Source organism: Poecilia reticulata, chromosome 14, assembly GCF_904066995.2.
Source record: "Poecilia reticulata chromosome 14, P_reticulata-male-v2, whole genome shotgun sequence".
NCBI classification, from domain to species: domain Eukaryota; kingdom Metazoa; phylum Chordata; class Actinopteri; order Cyprinodontiformes; family Poeciliidae; genus Poecilia; species Poecilia reticulata.
This window is the reverse complement of record NC_088843.1, coordinates 4,499,396-4,519,091: the sequence shown is the minus strand read 5'-3', so window position 1 is coordinate 4,519,091 and position 19,696 is coordinate 4,499,396. Positions and strand designations below refer to the sequence as shown.

Genomic DNA, 19,696 nt, shown 5'->3' with positions numbered 1-19,696 from the left:
TATCTTCTTTATGACTTTCTCTCTCAACCAGGTTTGAAGACTGAACAAATAATCGTTGTCGTGTCAAGAGGTTTTTCATTTTACATAAAAACTGTGCATACGCTGAGGTACTTTTAAAACCATTTAGTTGCACTGGGTTTAATCTCAGGAGTATCAGAGTAAAAGTGGCTGGATACAAACGCACACCACACTTTTCAGATTTTTATTCACAAAAATTTGTGAAAATTGGTTATTAGTTTTCTTTCATTTCACAACTATCTGTTACATTCTCTGTAAATGCATTAAAGGCTGTGGTTATAAAGTTGAGCAGTTCAGGGGGTATGAATACTTTTTGCAAATCTCTGTAAGCTTTCACCACAGCAGCATCTCGATGCATAGCAGCCGCTTTCCATGATTAAGTGCCATCTTTCACTCAGGCTCTCCTCCTTTACGCCATTTGAAACGACGTCCCAAAGGTTCACTCTCCAATTCAAAGTAAGTAATATTTCCAGCACTTGCCCTCAGCATTTAAATCCCTACTGATCTATGCCGTTCATCCAGAGCTGCAGGGAGCTTATTATGCCTCGTTGCAACTGTTTCCCTCTTACCCTCGCTCATCTCTGGCTATTTCTAGACTTTAATGCTGTTTAAAATATGCAAGAGGTATGCTACTACTGTAGCCATGTCTAGACCACAGAGATTAACAGGTCCTCTCTGAAAAGCTATCACAACAGACTGTGATGGAGGCGTTGGACCTGTGATGCTTGTGTCAGAAATCAGGCTGGATTTTGCTTCACTTTCTCATTATTACAATTGTGAGTGTCTGCCTTGTCTCTAATATATACATTTCTGTGTAACACATTATTTTCCACTTTCTATGATGTTACACAGCACAGAAAGTGGAATATATATGTGTGGAATATGAATTCAGTACAGTTAAAAGGATCCATATGAACTCAGAGTGTAAAAAATATTTAAGTTACTGATGTCTAAACTGACTGGTATTTGAATTTTTATTTTGGGCTTTAAATTCAGTTCAGTACAATTAAGTTTGTTAATGTTAATTAAAAAAATAAGTAATCCAGAAGACATAGAAGTGTCCAAATCAAATCCAGACTGAACTGATTTTTCTGCTTCAAAAGTTTAAAACAATCAAATTTGGCTTGTTTCCTCTTGTCTTGTGAAAATAAAGATAAAAAGTGTGAGGGAAAAAAAAAAATCTGTGAACAATTGTGACGAGCGAGGCGACGTTCTGCCTTTAATGTTACCTCAGTCAGAAGATCAACACATATCAGTACCACTCTTGGCTTCATTTTTCTCTGCTTGGCAGGACAACAGTGCTGAGGAACAACTGTGTGTGTGGCTAGAAAGACAGCAGCCATGACATCACTAAGCAACTAAGCCAACCACACGGCTGTTTTGGTTCCACCACCTGTTATCGTCCTATTCATCTAACGCTGGGAATTTAACGCACCCAAACAGAGAGACGCACACGTACGACTGAAACAATACACTGACTCCTGTTCACTGTGAACAGCCAAAAACTAACTTCAAATAAATCCACAGCTCACTCATAAAAAGAAAAACTTCCTTCAACGAGTTTCCAAGGCCCACAGCATGACACATCCTAAATCTTACTTAAAAAGTGGACAGAAGGTGCTCTTCCATTTATTTTGCTGCATAATCATACATTTGTTTCAGAACATTAATTCAGTGAGAAAACAAAACCCAACATAACAAAATAATTGCTTTTAAAAATTAACTGGTTGCTCTTTGAAATAAATGTAAACATTATTTAATTTATACCCAAATTTCAAGCTTACCAGAGTTTCTAGGAACTTTCTTCTCCAATTCAAAGTAAGTAACATTTCCTTGCTTACTTAATGCAACGACTACATAGACTTAATGTAGCGATATAACCAATATATTTTGACTACGTTCACACTGCAGGCCTTAATGCTGAATTCCGATTTTTTTTTTTTTTTTGCACGGTCATTCATTCTTACCAATATATGCGACTTGTATGTGAAACGCAAACGAGCTAAAAGTGTCCCGCATGCGAAGTAGAGGGCGTAATAGCGTCACACATCAAGAGCGTGCTCAGTGTTCAGTCAAAAAGAAGAAGAAGAAATGCTCAGTGTTTACGGAAGTAAACGTGAATGCTAATAGTGGAGCATATCTTACGATTTTGAAGTTGTTGTCCGTCCGGATCCAGCACATTAACAACTTAATCCTCGTCACATTCCGCCATTGTTGTTGTTTTTCCTTCCCGCTTACACGTATTTGGACGCAGAATAGTGACGTTTGTCGAGGATCAATGACGTTCAGGGATGAACGGGATGAATGCGACCTGGCGGTTGAGACTCAGGGCACTTTTGAACAGATTAGATACGCATCGGATTTCATGTAAGTATCCTTGGTCGAAGAAATTCGATCTGTATTGTTCAGACTGTCGTGAAAAACTCAGATACAGATCGCATTAAGACAAAAAAGAAAATCGAATTTGGGTCACTTAAGGCTGCACTGTGAACTTAGTCAAAGACACTCCATTTTCTTTATACACAGTGAGAAAGATTGTAAACGAGGTTAAAAAAAACAACAACTTTAAAACCTTACAGTTCAATTAAATTGCAGCAACAAGTGGTCTCTTTACACCAAGTCTCTATAGCAACCAATAAGCATAATTAATGTCCAAACTGGCTGTTTTAGGAAGCGTCCCAATAAGCCATCTGTGTCCTACCATCACAAACAAAAATGTGTGATGTTTATTAAAACTCTACTGGGATTTTACCTGGATTTTACCAGTCTTAAATGTTTTTTTTAAGATTGTCAAAAATGTTTAAGATTGATCTATAGGCATCACTACATGTGGACTGGGCTTAGAACAATGTCTGAATATGTGGATAAGCACCTTAAAATCACTGTTCTGTTCTAAGGAAGGATCTGCAATAAGCTTTAAAACGTCCCTAATTTTCCTCCTCCACTTACAAAGAAATATTTTTTGTGAGCCCTTAAAGTGGTTCAAACTGCTGGTTCCCTCTTCAGAAGGGGGTTCCTCCATGTTATGGGCAGGGAAGTCTAAGAAATGTGCTTCCTTCATCCTGCTTAATCTTCCCCCTCCACTAACACCAATTAGCCACAGGAGACACTAGCAGGGAGAAAAAAAACATCAGCAACACCTTTACCACATGAAGGCCGTGATAATCCTACAAAGGAGGAGATAATTGAGATAATCTAATCTCGATGACTCCTCAGGGCCTCAGTTTTCTAGGCACACCTACATTATATAACATTCCTTGAGGTGGAACTTGACATTCTTTGTATTTATTAATAGTTTTTAGCAAATCACTATAGGTGGCACTGAAGTACAATTTTAACAAATACAATAGTTACAGTCTTGTTTAGGGAGTGCGGCATAAAACCAGAGAGTCCAGAGAGAACCCACACATCCATGGGGAGAAACTGCAAGTGCCATGCAAGAAGACTCCAAGCAGGGATTCAAACCCAGGACTTTCTTGCTGCAAAGCAAAATTGCTACTAGCAGTTCCAACATGTAGTCCCAAAATCTAACTCCTTAGAAGCAAAATATGTTTAAAAAAATGAAGACAAGACTTTTAAACAGCGCGGTACTCTATGATGTATTGCAACCTTGAATTAGTTGGAAACTATTTCTTTCTCTCTAATTCGAAGCACTGATATCCATTGTTCTTACATGTTTACACGTCGCTGACCAGGTGTTTGTGTGGGAGGGGGGTCCCACTGTGTGCAACTGGTGATCACCCCACAGAGATTGAGGTTGAGGTAAAGCGTGTTATTGTTGAAGCCGTGTGGTCCTGCGGGCCTTCCAGTCACACACACACACACACAAACACGCACGCACGCGCGCGCGCACACACACACACACACACACAGTATGCAGTGCAGTGTGGCAGCAGTAATGTGAGACTGTCAGAGCCTGGAGCCACATTAACAAGTATTCAGTGCATGGCATCGGCTCTTGGCTCCCCACACAACTAACGGCCAGCTCTCACTTTCAGCTTCACCAAAAGCAATGCGGGTGTTGAACTATTTAAATAACATAATTTAAGTCATTTGAGACATTTTGCACTCTATCTGCAAAATGTCTTTTCTGACTCATTAATGTACACATAAACAAAAACATTAAGCACAAATTGGATCCGATCAGACGATGCTTGCCACCAGGTAGACCAAATCCCAGAGGTGCCGTTACATCTTCCCACTTCCCACTGTGAGCAGCCGACTCCCGTTCCTGTTCCTCAACACCCGCTCGCTGGCTCTTTGCTCTAATCACAGCGAGAGAAGCACAGGCAAAGAAAAAAATGCCTGGAGCCATGCAGCATGTGTGTGTGTGGTTGTGTGTGTGTGTGTGTGTGTGTGTGTGCCGCCATCTCCCACATTCACACTGTGGAAACACCCACCCGTTGAATCTCGCACACACAAACGCTCATCATTCTGTGTGTGCAGCTACAATGCATGAGGGCGGAGGATCTGTGGAGCGGCTTAATGTCAGCGAGGTAACAGGAGAGGTGACAGACTGCTGGGAGTGTGAGGGTGTTTACCTGTTTAGTCATGGAGTCTATAAGTCGGACGTAGAAGTCCTGCTCTGTTCTGATGCCTGCCAGGAAGCAGAGGAAGAGAAAACACAGATCAGAAAGTTTACACCGATTTTAAAATAAAAGCATGTCCATTAGATAAATATTCAAATTAAATCAACAGTAACAGAAATGTTTTTTCCCAACATTTTGTTTCATTTACAAGTAGTTGTGTAAATTATTATGTATTTTCTCCCTCAAAAGGAACTAAGCTGCAACAATGAACTACGAACAACCCTGCTGTAACACAAAAGGTCTGTTCCCATTAAAACATACAGATGTTTTTACACCTTAAAATAAATTAATATTTTACAAACATTTACTGAAACTAAAATTTTAGAAAAATCTAACCTTTTTTTTTTTTTTTTTTTTTAGGAAAAGAAATTCAGAGGAGTAAAAATCTTATGTTAAGACCTTTTTTTTAAACAAATTCAGCAGTTACTGGTGTGTTTCTTTAGTTTCTAATGACCAATCCTCCCAGTCGAACAGCTCTTAGTCTCCTAACAGTCCCACATGGTCAGAGCATTAAAAGAGGGGGACTTTGACCATCCAAAGTCATGGCTGTGCTCTCGTCTCTTCAGCTCAGTCATGATATTTTGATTAGATTTCGGTCTGAGCCATGCCAGAACGTGCTCTTGGTTATTAGTGAATCATTTCTGTTCTGATTAGCTTATACGTTTTAGATCATTATCCTGCTGCAAAACCGAAATATGCCCCATTCCTTGTTTATTGAAAATGTTTTGGTATTTCAACGATTTCATGTCCTCTAACAGGATTCCCAGGGCCTTTGAAAAAAAATAGGCTCACAGCATCACAAATCCTCCATCATACCTAACAGTGGATATCAGATGCTTTTAACTATTCATCCTTTATTTTCCAAGTCACACAAACTTGGAATGGTTGTTGCTGAAAAGCTCAGTCTTATCCCCATCTAATAAGCTTTCAGTTCAATTTAAAGTTCCTCTAGCAAACTCTACATTTGTGATGGTAGGACAGCATGCCTCAATAACCACCTGTTGGCGTCTAACCAGCAGCTAATGGTTGCTATGGAAACTCGTTGGCCCCATGACGCCACTTTTTGGTGCAAATCTCTAACAGAGAGCTTTGGAGATTTTTTTTTTCCTATCCTCCTTGTGAAACTACATGGTGGTAAGATTATGATGGACCTCTGTCACATCATATCTGTTCCAGGTAAACAACTTATTGATCACTGATTAGCAGTTTGACAGATTAAAAATTAAGATAATGTAAACAGACAAAGCAATATTTAAAAGTTCTTTGTACAGCACATCAGTTGCTTCCTATGCCATACTTTAAGCTGTATCGTCGCTATTAAAATACAATTTATTCAAATAAAATTTATTCATTCTAAAAATCTTCCATTTTTCTGTTGAACATATTTCATTATGACAGTTACCATTAATTGTGCCACTGGTGCATTTAAACAATTTTTTTCTCAACACAACACCATTTTCCCCATTGAAAGGATGTACTCAAATTATGGGTTGGATTATTATTTTTACTTTATCTTATTTTATTGTGTGAGAATATTGGATTAGTTAATAAAATTAGCAGTGAATGTTAATTTTCCAGCTAAACGCAGACTAGTTTGGTTCAACTTTCAATTTCCAACATTTTGGCCCATAAATCTTCACATCACTCTGCCGTAAATACATAAAAATATGAAACAATGAACAACGGACATAATAAATTAGCAGACAACTACTTCTTAACAACTGATCTCAAGCTGTCAACAAGTACAGGCCTCGCATTGCAGCCGTGCTTTTGTTGCAGTGTAAAATAGACCTATGGAAGTCAAACACGGCCTAATTTAGGGACAGTGACAGTGATAAAGGCACAAAGCTGCTCCGCAACAGCTGCACTGAAATTTGACTAATAGGTCTCATGAAACTCCTGAAACTCTCCTGAGTCCGTGTGACAGAAACAAGCTGTGGCCGCCTGATGCTCCTCTGCAACGTTTCCTCCCGGAATGTGGAAACAGTTTTTTTTGTGTTTTTTTTTTTAAAAACGCCGGTGTGCACATTTGATAAAGGCAGACTATGATGCTGATTGGCTCAAACTGATCGGAAATAACGCGACCACTCACCGTTACTGTAGAGAAGCTGAAGTCGGTAATGAATCCCGTTATTGGTTTTCTCCCCGCTCGACTCCTTAAACACACACACACAACAAACTCTGAGTTGTTACTGAGATTTAAAGCACTTTTATTTAAAAAAAAAGAAAAAAAAAAGAAAGAAAAGCTTTGCGCATGTAGGAAAGACCAGACCGAGGGAGTTCAGCCACATATATTAAATAACAGAGTGAATTATGTTCACTGTTGATGTATTAAAGGAGCGCAGCCTTGTAATTTAGCTCACTGTGTTATTGTGGATTTTTAATTCCTCTGTAATTACCGGTTATGTTTGGAGGGGGGGGGACAATAAATCCGACACTTGGTTCGCCCGCTGCATTGCGATGGCATAATTGATGAGGTGCTCGCTGCGCTCTTGTTTATATAAAACAAGTGGTTATGTTCAACAGAACCATAAATTACAAATCATTTAAAACGAACACTGAGTTGGAAATTTAATGGAAACATTCAAGAATCATTTTCTTGTTTGTTAGTTTTTTTTTTTTTTTTTTTTTTTTGTGTACAATGTGTTTATGTCGTTTATTTTGGCCTTTTTCGAAATCAAATTCTGATTATTATCGTTGCTAATAATAATAATAATTAATAATAGCAATAATAATAATTAATAATAGCAATAATAATAGCAATAATAATAATAATAATAATAATAATAATAATAATAACAATAATAAGCAACCTTAAATTGTTAAGCTGAAATAAATCAGGCCTGTGGGAAATCTAAATCACGTTTCATTTGATGCGACAGATTTCCACTCAGTGCTGCCACTCACCTTCTCTTTCTCGATGAAGCCGACGAAGTTGGTCCTCTCGATCTCCACCGGCTGGCCCTGCCGGTCGTACAGAGCCAGGACGAAGTGGAAGAAGTTGGACTTCCGCAGGTTGGAGGGCGGCTGCTTCTCAAAGTGAGCCCGGGCCAGACCCACTCCACTGCGGACACACAGGCAAGACAGAGGCGGGCGTTTTGTTTCGTTTGGTTGTTTTCCTTTTTTTAATGGCTAAAAATATTACTGTGAAAAATTAAAAATAATGATAATGAATAAGAAACACCGAAAAATGCTCCAAAGCAGCTGTTGTGCGTTTTAAAAATACATATTGCCTAATTACTCACGTGTTTCACATATAGACTGGTCTCATAGGATTATGGGTATTATAATAAATAAATAAGTAAATAAAAATCACACACACACACACACACACACACACACACACACACATATATATATATATATATATATATATATATATATATATATATATATATATATATATATATATATATATATATATATATATAATTAGACTGACTTAAAAGAGCAGTCTTGTCATTTCTAAACTTTTATGATATTTTTGATTATGTTGTTTATGTATCCTGGCTCCATGATGATTTCACGCTCACTTTACATGAACCAGAAGTGCGTAAAAATCAACATTAGCACGTGTTGCGGCTGAGGGTTTAGAAAAATGAGCCTGTGCTGTCGCCCAACGTCAATCTCAATAAGTATCTTCATCCCCCAAAAGTGTCTCCGCTGTCTCTAAATCCAGCAGCCTCTCTCCGGAGACTATCGTCACGGAGAAAACACGCGTGGTTTCCATCTCTCCGGAGCCTGTCCTCGGACCGAGGCGTGGAATCGCCCTCCTTCAGCGGGGCAGAGCTCACCTCTGAGCCGCCGTGTTGGCGTCCAGCACGCCGCCTCCCTGCATCCAGCTCCGGACGTTCATGCCTCCCAGCGGCTCTTCCTTCAGACTGCTGCCGCTTCTCTGGATGCTCTCCTGGATCCCGAACATGAACAAAACCTCCGAAAGCCCGTTCCTTATCCACCCCAGCTGCGCACTTGTTCTGCAGTGGATCCGTCACTCGGACGCTCCCGGCTGCTCTTTATTCCCTCTGCCTCCTGTTCTGAGCAGGGATCTGGAAACTAAAGCTGAGCGCAAATCTTACAAGAATACTGAGATCCAACTTGTCCCAACATTTACAAAGAGGTATCTTCAAAGAACGACGGGGACCGGATTGACCCGAAAGAAGTCAATCCTGGTTCGCAGAGATCCACAGTTCGGGCTGTCAGGGAGGAAGAAAAGGAGATCAGATGTCATCATTGTCTGACACTTCTTTCTTCATCTTTCAGTCTCTGCTTTCCTCTCTGCCTGCAGCTCTGCGGTCCGCGGGACGTGCCGTGGCGTGGGTGATGTCCGGATCAGGGCTCACTCCTGCGCTCTCGCAACTCCTTACTAGCTCTGAGGAAATCGCTCTGTGACTCTTCCCAAAGGACCCCTCTCTCTGAGAACCAAACAAGGGGGGCGCTTCTACCGCCCCATGAGAGAGAGAGAGAGAGAGAGAGAGAGAGAGAGAGAGAGAGAGAGAGAGAGAGAGAGAGAGGTGGGAGTGGAATAGAAAGGGAAGGGAATACCAGAGGAGGGGAACAGGAGGAGAGGAGACGCCCCCAAACAAAGACTAGAGTGGAGTCAAGTCTGCATCATGCAGCCACACGGAGCTCCCCTGTCCTCCTCTAATGGCCAGAAACTCGGTCTTTAATCTGATTTAAAAAAAAAAAAAGTGGTTATGAAGTGAAACCCATGCCCTCACCACAATCTCCAAAATTGCCCACACAACAATCTTTTCTCACCATAAGGGAGCTGTGTCTGCTGGGGCAAAGCAAAGACCTCAGCGACTCTTCAGGAGGGGGCATCTCCCATTCAGATATTAAATATCAATTCCCCTGGAATCTTTGCATTAATAAATACCGAATCTTACACTAAAATATAAGCAGCCAAATGCAAGCGACGACCTTAACAAAAGGAGAAGCTCAAACTCTCCTCAGTTGTTATTACAACAATATCTGAAAGTCTTTAAGAAAGAAAATCTATCAAAAACCTTACACAGGACCTGAGAGATGCTTTGTCCTTTATGCTCTCATGTCTTTATTGATACTCTGAATTTTTTTTATTTTTATTATTGAGCATTTGCAATGTAAATATGAAGCAAATTAACTGATATATCTGAGCTCTTAAGAGTTAATAAGCACTCACAGCTACAGAGATGGTCCTTACTGACGACTCATAACGCGTCAACCTCTAAGGTTGAAACTTGGATCTGGAAACGACATCACACCTAATTTCACAATATTCCAGCTGCAAGTTGGAAACACATGGGAATTGGCAGTTGTTATGGTTACTTAGCAGGATAACGAGCGATAAATAATGTTTTCTTTCTCAACATTTCATGCACTGAAACACTGCGGTGTGTTGTCAGACCTGATCAAATACAAGCCAAAGCGTTAATAAATTGTAAGTAAATAATTGGTCACCACAGCTTTTGCCACATGGTAGCCATGTTCTTACTGAGGTCAGGGTTGATGACAAACGTCTGACGCACCTGAGGGTCTTTCTTGGTCATTTTTGCAACTCTGAACTTTGAATATTGCGACTTTTTAGAACATCTGGATTTCACAGTTAAATTGATATCTAAACATAAGTGCCAAGAAAAAGGAAAATGTTTATTTGTCCTTATTTTTTTTTTATAACGAAAGTCCTTAAAAAATAAATGAAAAAGTGGAGGTGCAGCAGGACTGTTTAAATGACTGTCATGGTGTATCTTTGCTCTTAACATTTTCTGAGGTGGAACTTGGAAGTCCAACAGATTTTATGTCACCTACTAAGTTTTATTCTTCAAGTCACTTAGACATTTAGATCTGACCAAAATGACCTCTTTGTCTATTTTGCTGACTTTCTGAAATAATAACTAAAAAGCTGCCTATATTTATGTCACTCACGTTACACCAAGTCTGCCTCTGATTGGTTCATCAGTCCTCTTGACGTCTCCTATCTCAGGAGGCAGTACTCGTCACCTGGTTCCAAGTCGAAAGTCAGGAACTACTGAAATGTCCATCAACTGTCCCTTTATTTGGTGGAAATATTTGATGAAAACCACAAGTTGGTTCCTGAGAATAAACAGCCTGAGCCATGTGAAATAGGATACTCTTTCCAGTTAAGTCCTTAAAGCTTCTGGTGGTAAACGGTAATGGATCAATAGTTGGTTCTGAGACTTTGAATTCATCCCTTTCTTTTTCTGTTCCCTCTCAGACCAGCTGTAGTTTAGCGCAGCTCAAATTGAATCTGCAAAGTTGGTTTTATTAAACTTCTGAGAGATCAATAAAACCCTGAAAAATCTTAGAATTTGATCAGGATTTTCACTGTTTAGTCATTTGGTCATAAACTTAGTATTTCTTCTCAGTAGAGCTTCAGTAGGCGTGGGAGAGAAGTCTGACTTCTTGCAAATAAAAAATAAAGGACGACTCAAGACTTTTGCACAGTATTGTATGACGTATATGCAGCAGAGAATCTTTTTCTAACTTTTCCACCTCACTTCACATGACGTTCATTATTCTCACATTTTTACATAAAAAAATGATAAATTATCTTACATAATACAAAATGAAAAAAAAAAAAAGTACTAATTTCAATCTAAATTGCTTTCATTAGAACGACATCAGTGAGTGCAGACGTTTGTTAAATTGGATCTGACTTTTATTTACATCAGTCGGTTACAGGCTCCATTATAAAAAGGCATTTTTTTGTCATAGCATCATATTCCTGCTCCCTATTGTCTTAGGCCTTGCCTTTTCGCAGCCCAGCGCCGCAAGACACACAAACAAAAGTGACAATAACAATAATTAGCTCAAAATAACAATGAGCGTAATTGAGGATAATTGCAACCAGATTTCCCCGCTTTGTCTCTCCCTCCGGCACCATCTGTTATTTGAAACTATTTATCACCCTTCCAGGAGGAGGTGGAGGGGTGGGGGGTCAAAACAAAATACAAATATTAATAGATAATGCAGCGAAGTGTGTTAAAACCAATAGTTTATTGATCTGCTAAAGGTCAGGAGGTCAAAAAAACCCCTGCTATTTATCTATGTGTGAGGATGATTGGCAGAGAGAGAACTGGCACTCTTCCAGGCTCTTATTCTCAAAAGGCTGCTGGAAAATGCTCTTGACCTTGATTAAGGAGGAGAAGGAGTCTTTTATGCTCTGGTTCTGCTTATGAAGTGACACAGAGAGGGTAGTGGCACACAGAAATCCATACAATTGGAGGGAGATAGCATATGTGGGGCATAATTATAGCTTTGACATAAATTCCTAAAAGAGAAAAATATTTTTTCTGACTCTCAAATCAACAGATAAATTTGATCTTAAATAAACAGCATGAATTACTCTGTAAATTTTGCACACAAATAACACATTCTTTACCCAAACTTTAAAATAAATGCATTTAAAATATATTTTATTGTTTATATTATTAGGCGATTTGTAATGGTATATTGCTTACAAAACGTGTATGAAGACCTTCCAAGGTATTGTGAGAGAAAAATTGAAATAAAAAATCAAAACATGGTTAATCAAGTTATTATTAGTTGTAGCCACAAGTATGCATCTCTCTTATTCACAGATATAAAGAAATGCTGCCGAAATATGCATAGGAAAATCAGAAATCACTGATTCTCACTGCTTTGACTGAGCTGGTCTTCGGCGTGTTCGCGTCGCTTCAGCAGTAATTTGTCCCAGGAGTTTGTGCTCTGTCAGCATAAATGTGACGCAACAGCACCACCGTGTGGCTGGTTAGTGCAATAGCAAGTCCGGTATGTAATTGTTCAGAGAAAACGGCGCTTACTAGATCCAGTAGGTGACGAGTTTTATTTGTGATGATCATACCGTACAAATGGAACCATTTTGCTTTGAATCACCGATTGTTGACCAAGTTGCAATAACATTTTAAATGTTCAATGACAATACCTTGCAAAATGTCTTACCATTCTTTGAACTGCATCAAATGTTTGTCAGTTTATGTATTTAGTCATTTGGTTTGATGGCCCAAGACAAACAAGTGCATAATTGTGTAGTAAAAGGACTAGCGTCTGGACTTTTCTTTCACAAATATTAATCAGAGGTGTGCAATGTGTTCTGCACTGCACTGAGAATGGATGAAAAATACAGGCGTTTTTTCACCCACAAAACGGATCAAGTCAGCCTGAATTGAGAACATCCGAGCATGTTTCAAATTTTCTCTCCTCAAATGAATTTAAGACATGCATAAATATACCTTGATCAAAGCCACATTGTTCCGACTGCTTGCTTAGGATGTTGCAAAGCTTCTGTCAGCAGGTTTGCCCACCTGAGCTGTAGATCTTTGCAGCTGCCTCAGTTACACCTCGACTGATTCGGGGTATTCCTCTTTTTTTTTTCTTGGGCTGACAATTTAAGGCACATTCCAGTCTCTGCTTAAGCGCACCTGAATCAAATATATAGGTAATTCTGGGGAACATGATTGCATGCTCAGGAGGTAATTTGTCAAAGAAAAGATATTCAAATTCAAGCAAACTAAACTATTTAATATAGTAAATCAAAGCAGTAAAGAGCAGAATGTTTTGCAGAGAATCGTTTATTTTATTTGACATTCAGTTTCTGTGAAATAACCAAGGCAACACCAGGCATCCAGTCTGAAAACCAGCTGTGGGACATTTTTAATTCAACACAAGAGCCAGGTTTTACAGAGCAGGTCCTATCTGTAGGTTATGAAACTAACCAGACAAAATAAAATAAAGAAATGCAAAGGAAGGCTCAGTTAGAGCAAGAAAACATCATTCTTCACTTTGAGGTATTAGCATTGCGCAGCTGTGTTAAAAATGCATTCACTAAATTTAACAGCATGCTTGTTTCAGCTATAGATCCAATTTCCATATTTGCATATGCTTCTTTTATTTCCATTTCAGACACAATCTTAGCTTCAAGAAACTTGCACTTTAGAAGGCAACACTATTGTTTCTCTGATTAATGATACTCTGAAAATCTTTAAAGATAATCAGGCACAACATGAGGGAACAGCTTTAAATCATGTCTTGGGTACATGCTCTTAAAATAGTGTAAAAAAATCAAAAAGGCCAGAAAGGTCCAACTTTTAGAAATGTGTTCTTTTTACACCAACACAAATTGAATCTGCTGAAGTTGAAATGTTGGCACATTTAATCTGAAGTTTATCCTGCAGCTGAAACAGAGCTGCAAATAATGCACTGTAATAATGGCCTTTAAGAAAATATTAATTTTAATAACCACAGTTAACAGTCACTGAAGGAAGGATTTAGACAAAAACTGGAGCTAGATTTTCATTTTACAATATTTTTCATTTGATTTTCAACCAACAAACTGCTACTTTTAGCACTGTTTGGTATACAAGGAAGAATTGTGCAAATATACACTGAACCGAAAGCTGACAAATGTTCGTGCTAGTTAGCATTTAATACTGCAATGCAGATTCAAATACAGCTGCCAATGACAATTTTCACCTTCAAACATTGCATCATGCAGGTGATTGTTCTGCATGATACAGTCTCCAAAACCTTGCAATGCATAACAAATCTGTGTAGCCATTGAAGGGGCTTCATTTATAAATCAAGAGTAAAGAAACAAAGACAGTCCATAAGTTCACCTTTCAGAGAAAGATGCACACAATACATCAGTCAACATCGTATCCCTTAAAAAAATAAAACAAAAAGATCCGGCATTGCAAAGGTCTGATCCTACAATTATCATGTATTCATTTTCAGCCATGTAAGCAATGCTTCGTACAGTCAAAAAATAAAGTCAGGGTAACAAGACCTTAAGAAATTGTGGTAATAAGCAATACTGTCAAAGGTTAAGTACCAGATCTCCTGTTTGTCAGCGTCATGCTGATCCCACTCCTTACCAGTAGAGGACACTGGAGCGATCACTTCAGCCTGAGGACGCGTCATGCACACAGGCGATGCAGTAACACTGACTGGTTTCTCACACCAGAAAAGTTTGCTTTCCTCACAGCTTCTGAGCAAAGCCACAAGGAAGCCAGGAGGAAACCGAGCACTGGTCATATAAACAATACAGATACCGTCAAACAGAACAACATTTCTATACATTACACACACAGATTGGGCTGTTTCCTCGTACACAAACGACAGAGGGCTTTTGGTAGCTGACAGCAACAGGACAGCTTTAGAGCATTGCTAGTATAAATGAGATTAGTGCAAATACAACCAAAAACATAAAAGGGGAGAAAAAGAAACCGATTGAAAAACGTCAGTAATAAGGTTAGAAACAATGAAGACAAAAACAAGTTCTGTGGCAGCGTGCAAGCTCTACATATAAGCGTGCATCAGAATCTCTAAACTTTTAGTATTTTAGTCAAACACCCTTCATTACACATTTATCTTCCAAGCCCCAGAGCCGTCTAGAGTGTTTGTTTGAGCACAAATAAGGGCTGGTGGACAAGAACTTAAATGGTTTAGTTTGCTGGTAGTAACCTCTCATGGAGTGACTGAGCTGCAGGGTGATTGGTTCCTGCAAGGATCAGGTTTCAGCTCTCATTAGCCTGTCAGGTAAAGCATGCGTCATCAGCTGAGCTTTAACGTGAATAAAAGCAGGAGGCCCCATGTCAGCTGTGAGGACCCACTGCCTTGCAGTTTAAGTATTCACACCCCAAAAATGTTTGCTCATTTTTCCCGTTCACATTGCAACCAGAAACTTTGAGGGATTTTATTGGGATTTTGTGCAACAAACCAACAGAAAGCTGTGAAGTGGAAGAAAAATCATAAATTAAATTTCCCATGTTTTACATATGGAAAAGTGTGCAGTTGTATGTAACCCCTTTACTCTGTTGCCCCAAACAGTTCCTCCTACATATGAGGCCAACAGAAAATAAAAGTGGAGCTCCAGTCAGATAACAAAATTTAATTTTTTGGCCTAGATTAGTGGTTCTTAACCTTTTTTGAGGTACCGAACCCACCAGTTTTGTACGCGCATTCACTGAACCCTTCTGTAGTGATAAAATATGACCCCCCGCCCCAATTCAAGACATAGGTGACCCAACTTAAGAAGATCACCAAGTCTTCTTAAAAGGTAGTCTCTGAGAGCAGTTCTTCAAAATATAGTCAGTGTTTTCAGCAAAGTTGAGCTGACTGTCCAGGAACGACCCAAGGTATTTAAAATTTGCCACAGTTTCAACAGGTTGGCCTCCGAGAGAAACTGGAACCACTTTAAGGTCTTGTTTAGATCATTTAATTAGCTCTACATTCTTAAGAGAATGAAAAATTTATGATAAATAATAAAGACTTTGCGGTATTCTGATTTAGTAATTATATTAGTTGTGTTACCACCCCCACGCCACTAGAGGCAGTAGCAACCCCGAAAAGATGCGACTAAGGAGCAGATTTAGAAGTAAACCGAAAGCTACAGAATTTGGTAAAAACGGTGAGTTTTGCTGAAGTAAATAAAGACACAAGTTCAAATCCATGCTGAGAGTTCAGCTCCTTCAATCAGTGCTCCTCTGCAGCCCTGATTGGCTCAGCAATGTAACATGATCCTCTGCAGCAAGTGATGGTAAAGCGGCACGTCATCACGACTTTACACAAGTGTGTCTTTACCTCCGCTGCAGAGGCTCCGCCGAACCCCTGAGACCGACTCACCGAACCCCTGGGGTTCGATCGAACCCAGGTTAAGAACCACTGGCCTAGATGCAAAGTGCAACATAAGGTGGAAATGTAACTTTATATCACCCAAAGCAAACCGTCCCCATGGCAACACACTGTGTTAGCAGCTATAAGGATACATTTCATTAGCAGAAACAGGAAAGATGGTAAGAATTAATTAAATGATGGATGGAGGCAAACACAATATGACCCAGCAGAAAACCTGGCAACTGCTGCACAAGTCTGGAGCAAAAGGTTCACCTTCCAGCATAACAATGATCCTAAACATTCAGCCAGAGATAAATCCAATTGGTATTCTATGGAAAGAGCTGAAAATCACTGTTGCAAACAAGAGTGGGGCAGAAATGTCAGTCTGTGGATGAGCAGAGCTGCTGGAGAGATTACCCAGAAAGACCTGCAACTGTAACTGCAGCTGAAGTTGGAGCTACGTAGCACCAACTCAGATGGCACTGAATAGATGCAAGACTTAGATATACTTCTGAAGTGTTCAAGTTGGTGTTGATCTATTGCATAAAATCCCAATGAAATACATCAAAGTGGTTGGAAGATGACAGAATGTGGGGGGGAAATATCAAGGTGTATGAACACTTTTGCAAGGCACTGTAATTACTCTGAAATGTCAAAAATATTAACTTCCTACTTTTCTCCATCTCCACGGTGCATTGCACTGTCCAATAATATGATGTAAAATTGACCATAATAATAATAATAATAATAATAATACTATCAGGGATGCAAAACTTTGGCGAAGAGGAACAGAGATGCTCTTTGCTGGGACCAGCCATGCAAATTTGATTCAAATATTGAAGAGGTGTTGTAGCAAAAGCTCCGACGTACAAAATTAATTCGACATCCCATGTGAAGCCACTGATTAGTTCACATGGAAACAAACGGCTAGACCACATCACACGTCCTCTGCTTAGCACCAGGCTTCGGGTCATGTGACGGCCACAAGAAACGACATTCAGTATCTGTTAACTCTTTGTTTTTACCAATACTCACAGCCACCGTCTCCCAGGCGTTAAAAAAATGTCACAGAAAGAAAAGAAAAAAAAACTTGTTTATGAAATGTTAAGACTGTCACAGTTTAAAATGTAACCATAAGTTATCCATTGTCATTCGTAGCTGTCTCGGCCTCTGATCACGTCTACATGTCATGGCACGTAAAGGACATTAGATAAACCTAACATGTACAGCGATGAGAGGAAGGCAGGGAGGACGAAACCAGAAAATGTGACGACTGTGAGGAAGTCCAACAGTACGATTTTGCTGATGAAGAAATTAAATACAGAAAACTTATACTAATGGATTTCACATTTTGTAAACAGGATGCAGAAGCTGAAACTATTTCTGAGATGGATCACTGCAACACTCTTGAAAAAATGAAGTTAAAAAAATACATGAGTTAAAGGGGAGAAATTAAGGTAATAGTTTCAAGATAAAGTATGAAAATTTTGTTAAAATATATCTAACCAGTCATTTATATTTTAAGATCTGAATAATGAATACAGGCTTACAAACTGAGTTCATCTTCCTCTCAGAATCAGATATGCAGGGTTCCTAGGCAGTTCAGAAGTTCATTCTTTTTGAAATTTGATCTTTGTCCTATTTTTAATGTATAAATTAGTGAGGGACATCAATATACATCTACATATTTAAAAATATATTCGAATGAAAATATTGTGTGATGAGTAGCAGTACAAAAGCAAACTTAAAGGAAGTATTGTTCTATAGAAACGCATTCGATTATAGGCAAGTCTATAGTAGCGTTTTTGTTTTTGGGTTCCTGGCTGTATGCATTAACAACACTTTTGCCAAAACAACTTTAAATACTTTCTTTTACCATCAGCTTTAAGAGTGCTGTGAGAAAAATACCCCTAAATATCAATATAACATTTTAATTTAAGTCAGTGTCTCCCATTCATGGTACTAGTAAACTACTTCAGTCTAAGTTTACATCGAATGCTTTAAATAAACTGCAACCCAAATAATGGAAGTTAGGAACTAAATAGAGTAGAAGTGAACATTTCCTCTGGTGTTTTCTTAATCAGCTTATGGTCCAGAAACTCACTTTATCTGCCCTATTATCTCAGTAACATTTAGATTATATTTGCATACATGCCCATATTTCCAAGATATTTACATTTCCAACTTGTGGTAGATGAAGAAATAGCTGATGTTGTGTAAAATAGTGTCAAATAGAAGAAGTAAACTAAGACTCTGTTTGGGCCAGCTTTATTTGTTAGGGTTAAAGCCTGGAAATAATATTTTCCAAAACCCTTGTCATTTTTAGATAGATGCTGCTGTAAAGTGACAAACTGTAAACTCAAATCTTATTTATTCAAACTGTAGGAACCCTGGATATGAGGAAGTTGGATTTCAGGGAACAATAAAGGAAGCGGAGTGTGGGGATGCTGCTGCTGCTAAGTACATGCGTGCATGTTGCATGTGTGCGGCGATGGAGTTCTGTATGAGCATGAAGGAGGAGGAACTTCCTCAGAATGGCAGCTGGGCTGTTCGGGGCGGCCATGTTGAATCAGTGGATCTCCTGGAGGTCAACAGGGGTCAGTATCTGTGGGGAGGAGGCGGAGTGTCGAATGGAGGGGGAAACTGCGTGGGAGCGAAATCGAAGAGTAGCGGGTCTGTCAGGCGTGTCAGAGGTAGAGCAGGAGGATGTAGATGGATGATCTGTTTCCAACTGGTTCTTCATGGAATCAGTCAGAGGTGAGGAAGAGGATGATGGCCTGACAAGGTGCAGAGGAGCAGAGTGCATGCAGGAGGCAGAGGAGGACCCATCACCTCTCTCATCTTTCACATCATCAGAAGGAGAATCCTTCTCCTCATCGCCAGCAGCAACTCCGTCCTGTCCAGCAGGGATCGGATCGGCTGTGGCGGCATCTTGGTTGGGGACTCCGCTGGCAGCTGATTGGCTCTTAAGCTGCGCGTGACAAAGAGGACAAGTCTCCTGGACGTACAGCCACTTCTTCAGACAGCCAGCGTGAAAGAAATGGCTGCATGGAGTGATCACAGCGCTGCTCATGTCCTGGAAGGAGCAAAGAATTAAGATTTACATTCGCTCCTGCTCATGTAGGCTTTTACTGGATAAGAATAGAGGACATACAGACAACGTAATATCAAGCAAAAACCTAAAAATCTTTACATAAATAAAGTGCATCTTGGAAGAAATATGATGAAATAAGAAAAAGAATTTAAGTGTGGTAGCAAATAGACCCAACATAAGTAACTTCCTGTCAATCAGCTTAATGTAAAATCAGAAAAAACATGTTAAGATTTTTTAAAAGCATGAACTATGAAAAATAAAAAAAACATAGCTTACAAATGTAATAAAAGTAATTTTCTAGTTTAGAAGTAGGGCTGTAGCGATAAATCAGCCAGCTGATAAATCAGTCCCGATTTTCCTTAATTTTGAGAGATTGCTGATT

At 39.3% G+C, this 19,696-nt stretch overlaps 2 protein-coding genes and 1 long non-coding RNA gene across 4 annotated transcripts in view; 1 reads left to right on the top strand and 2 right to left on the bottom strand.

The window, feature by feature from the left end:
* The window catches only part of LOC103475669 (transcription factor COE1), a 97,171-nt gene extending 87,853 nt beyond the window's left edge, over positions 1–9,318 (bottom strand). The window contains exons 1-4 of one of the 2 annotated variants that reach the window (XM_008427475.3): positions 8,402–9,318; positions 7,515–7,671; positions 6,700–6,763; positions 4,560–4,615 (exon numbers count right to left, since the gene is read on the bottom strand). In XM_008427475.3, coding sequence (XP_008425697.2) covers positions 4,560–4,615; positions 6,700–6,763; positions 7,515–7,671; positions 8,402–8,529 — 405 coding nt within the window. In that variant the 5' untranslated portion in view covers positions 8,530–9,318. The remainder of the gene's footprint in view (positions 1–4,559; positions 4,616–6,699; positions 6,764–7,514; positions 7,672–8,401) is intronic. The other variant, XM_008427474.3, reaches the window with a different exon arrangement.
* LOC103475668 (uncharacterized) lies at positions 2,295–17,552 on the top strand. Its single transcript, XR_014090775.1, has 3 exons — positions 2,295–2,385; positions 7,490–7,685; positions 17,379–17,552. It is a non-coding gene; the product is annotated as an uncharacterized LOC103475668 (long non-coding RNA).
* Positions 13,160–19,696, bottom strand: part of LOC103475670 (RING finger protein 145) — a 20,220-nt gene continuing 13,683 nt past the window's right edge. The window contains exon 12 of the mRNA XM_008427476.3: positions 13,160–19,296. Within this exon, the coding sequence (XP_008425698.1) occupies positions 18,790–19,296 (507 nt within the window). The 3' untranslated portion in view covers positions 13,160–18,789. The remainder of the gene's footprint in view (positions 19,297–19,696) is intronic.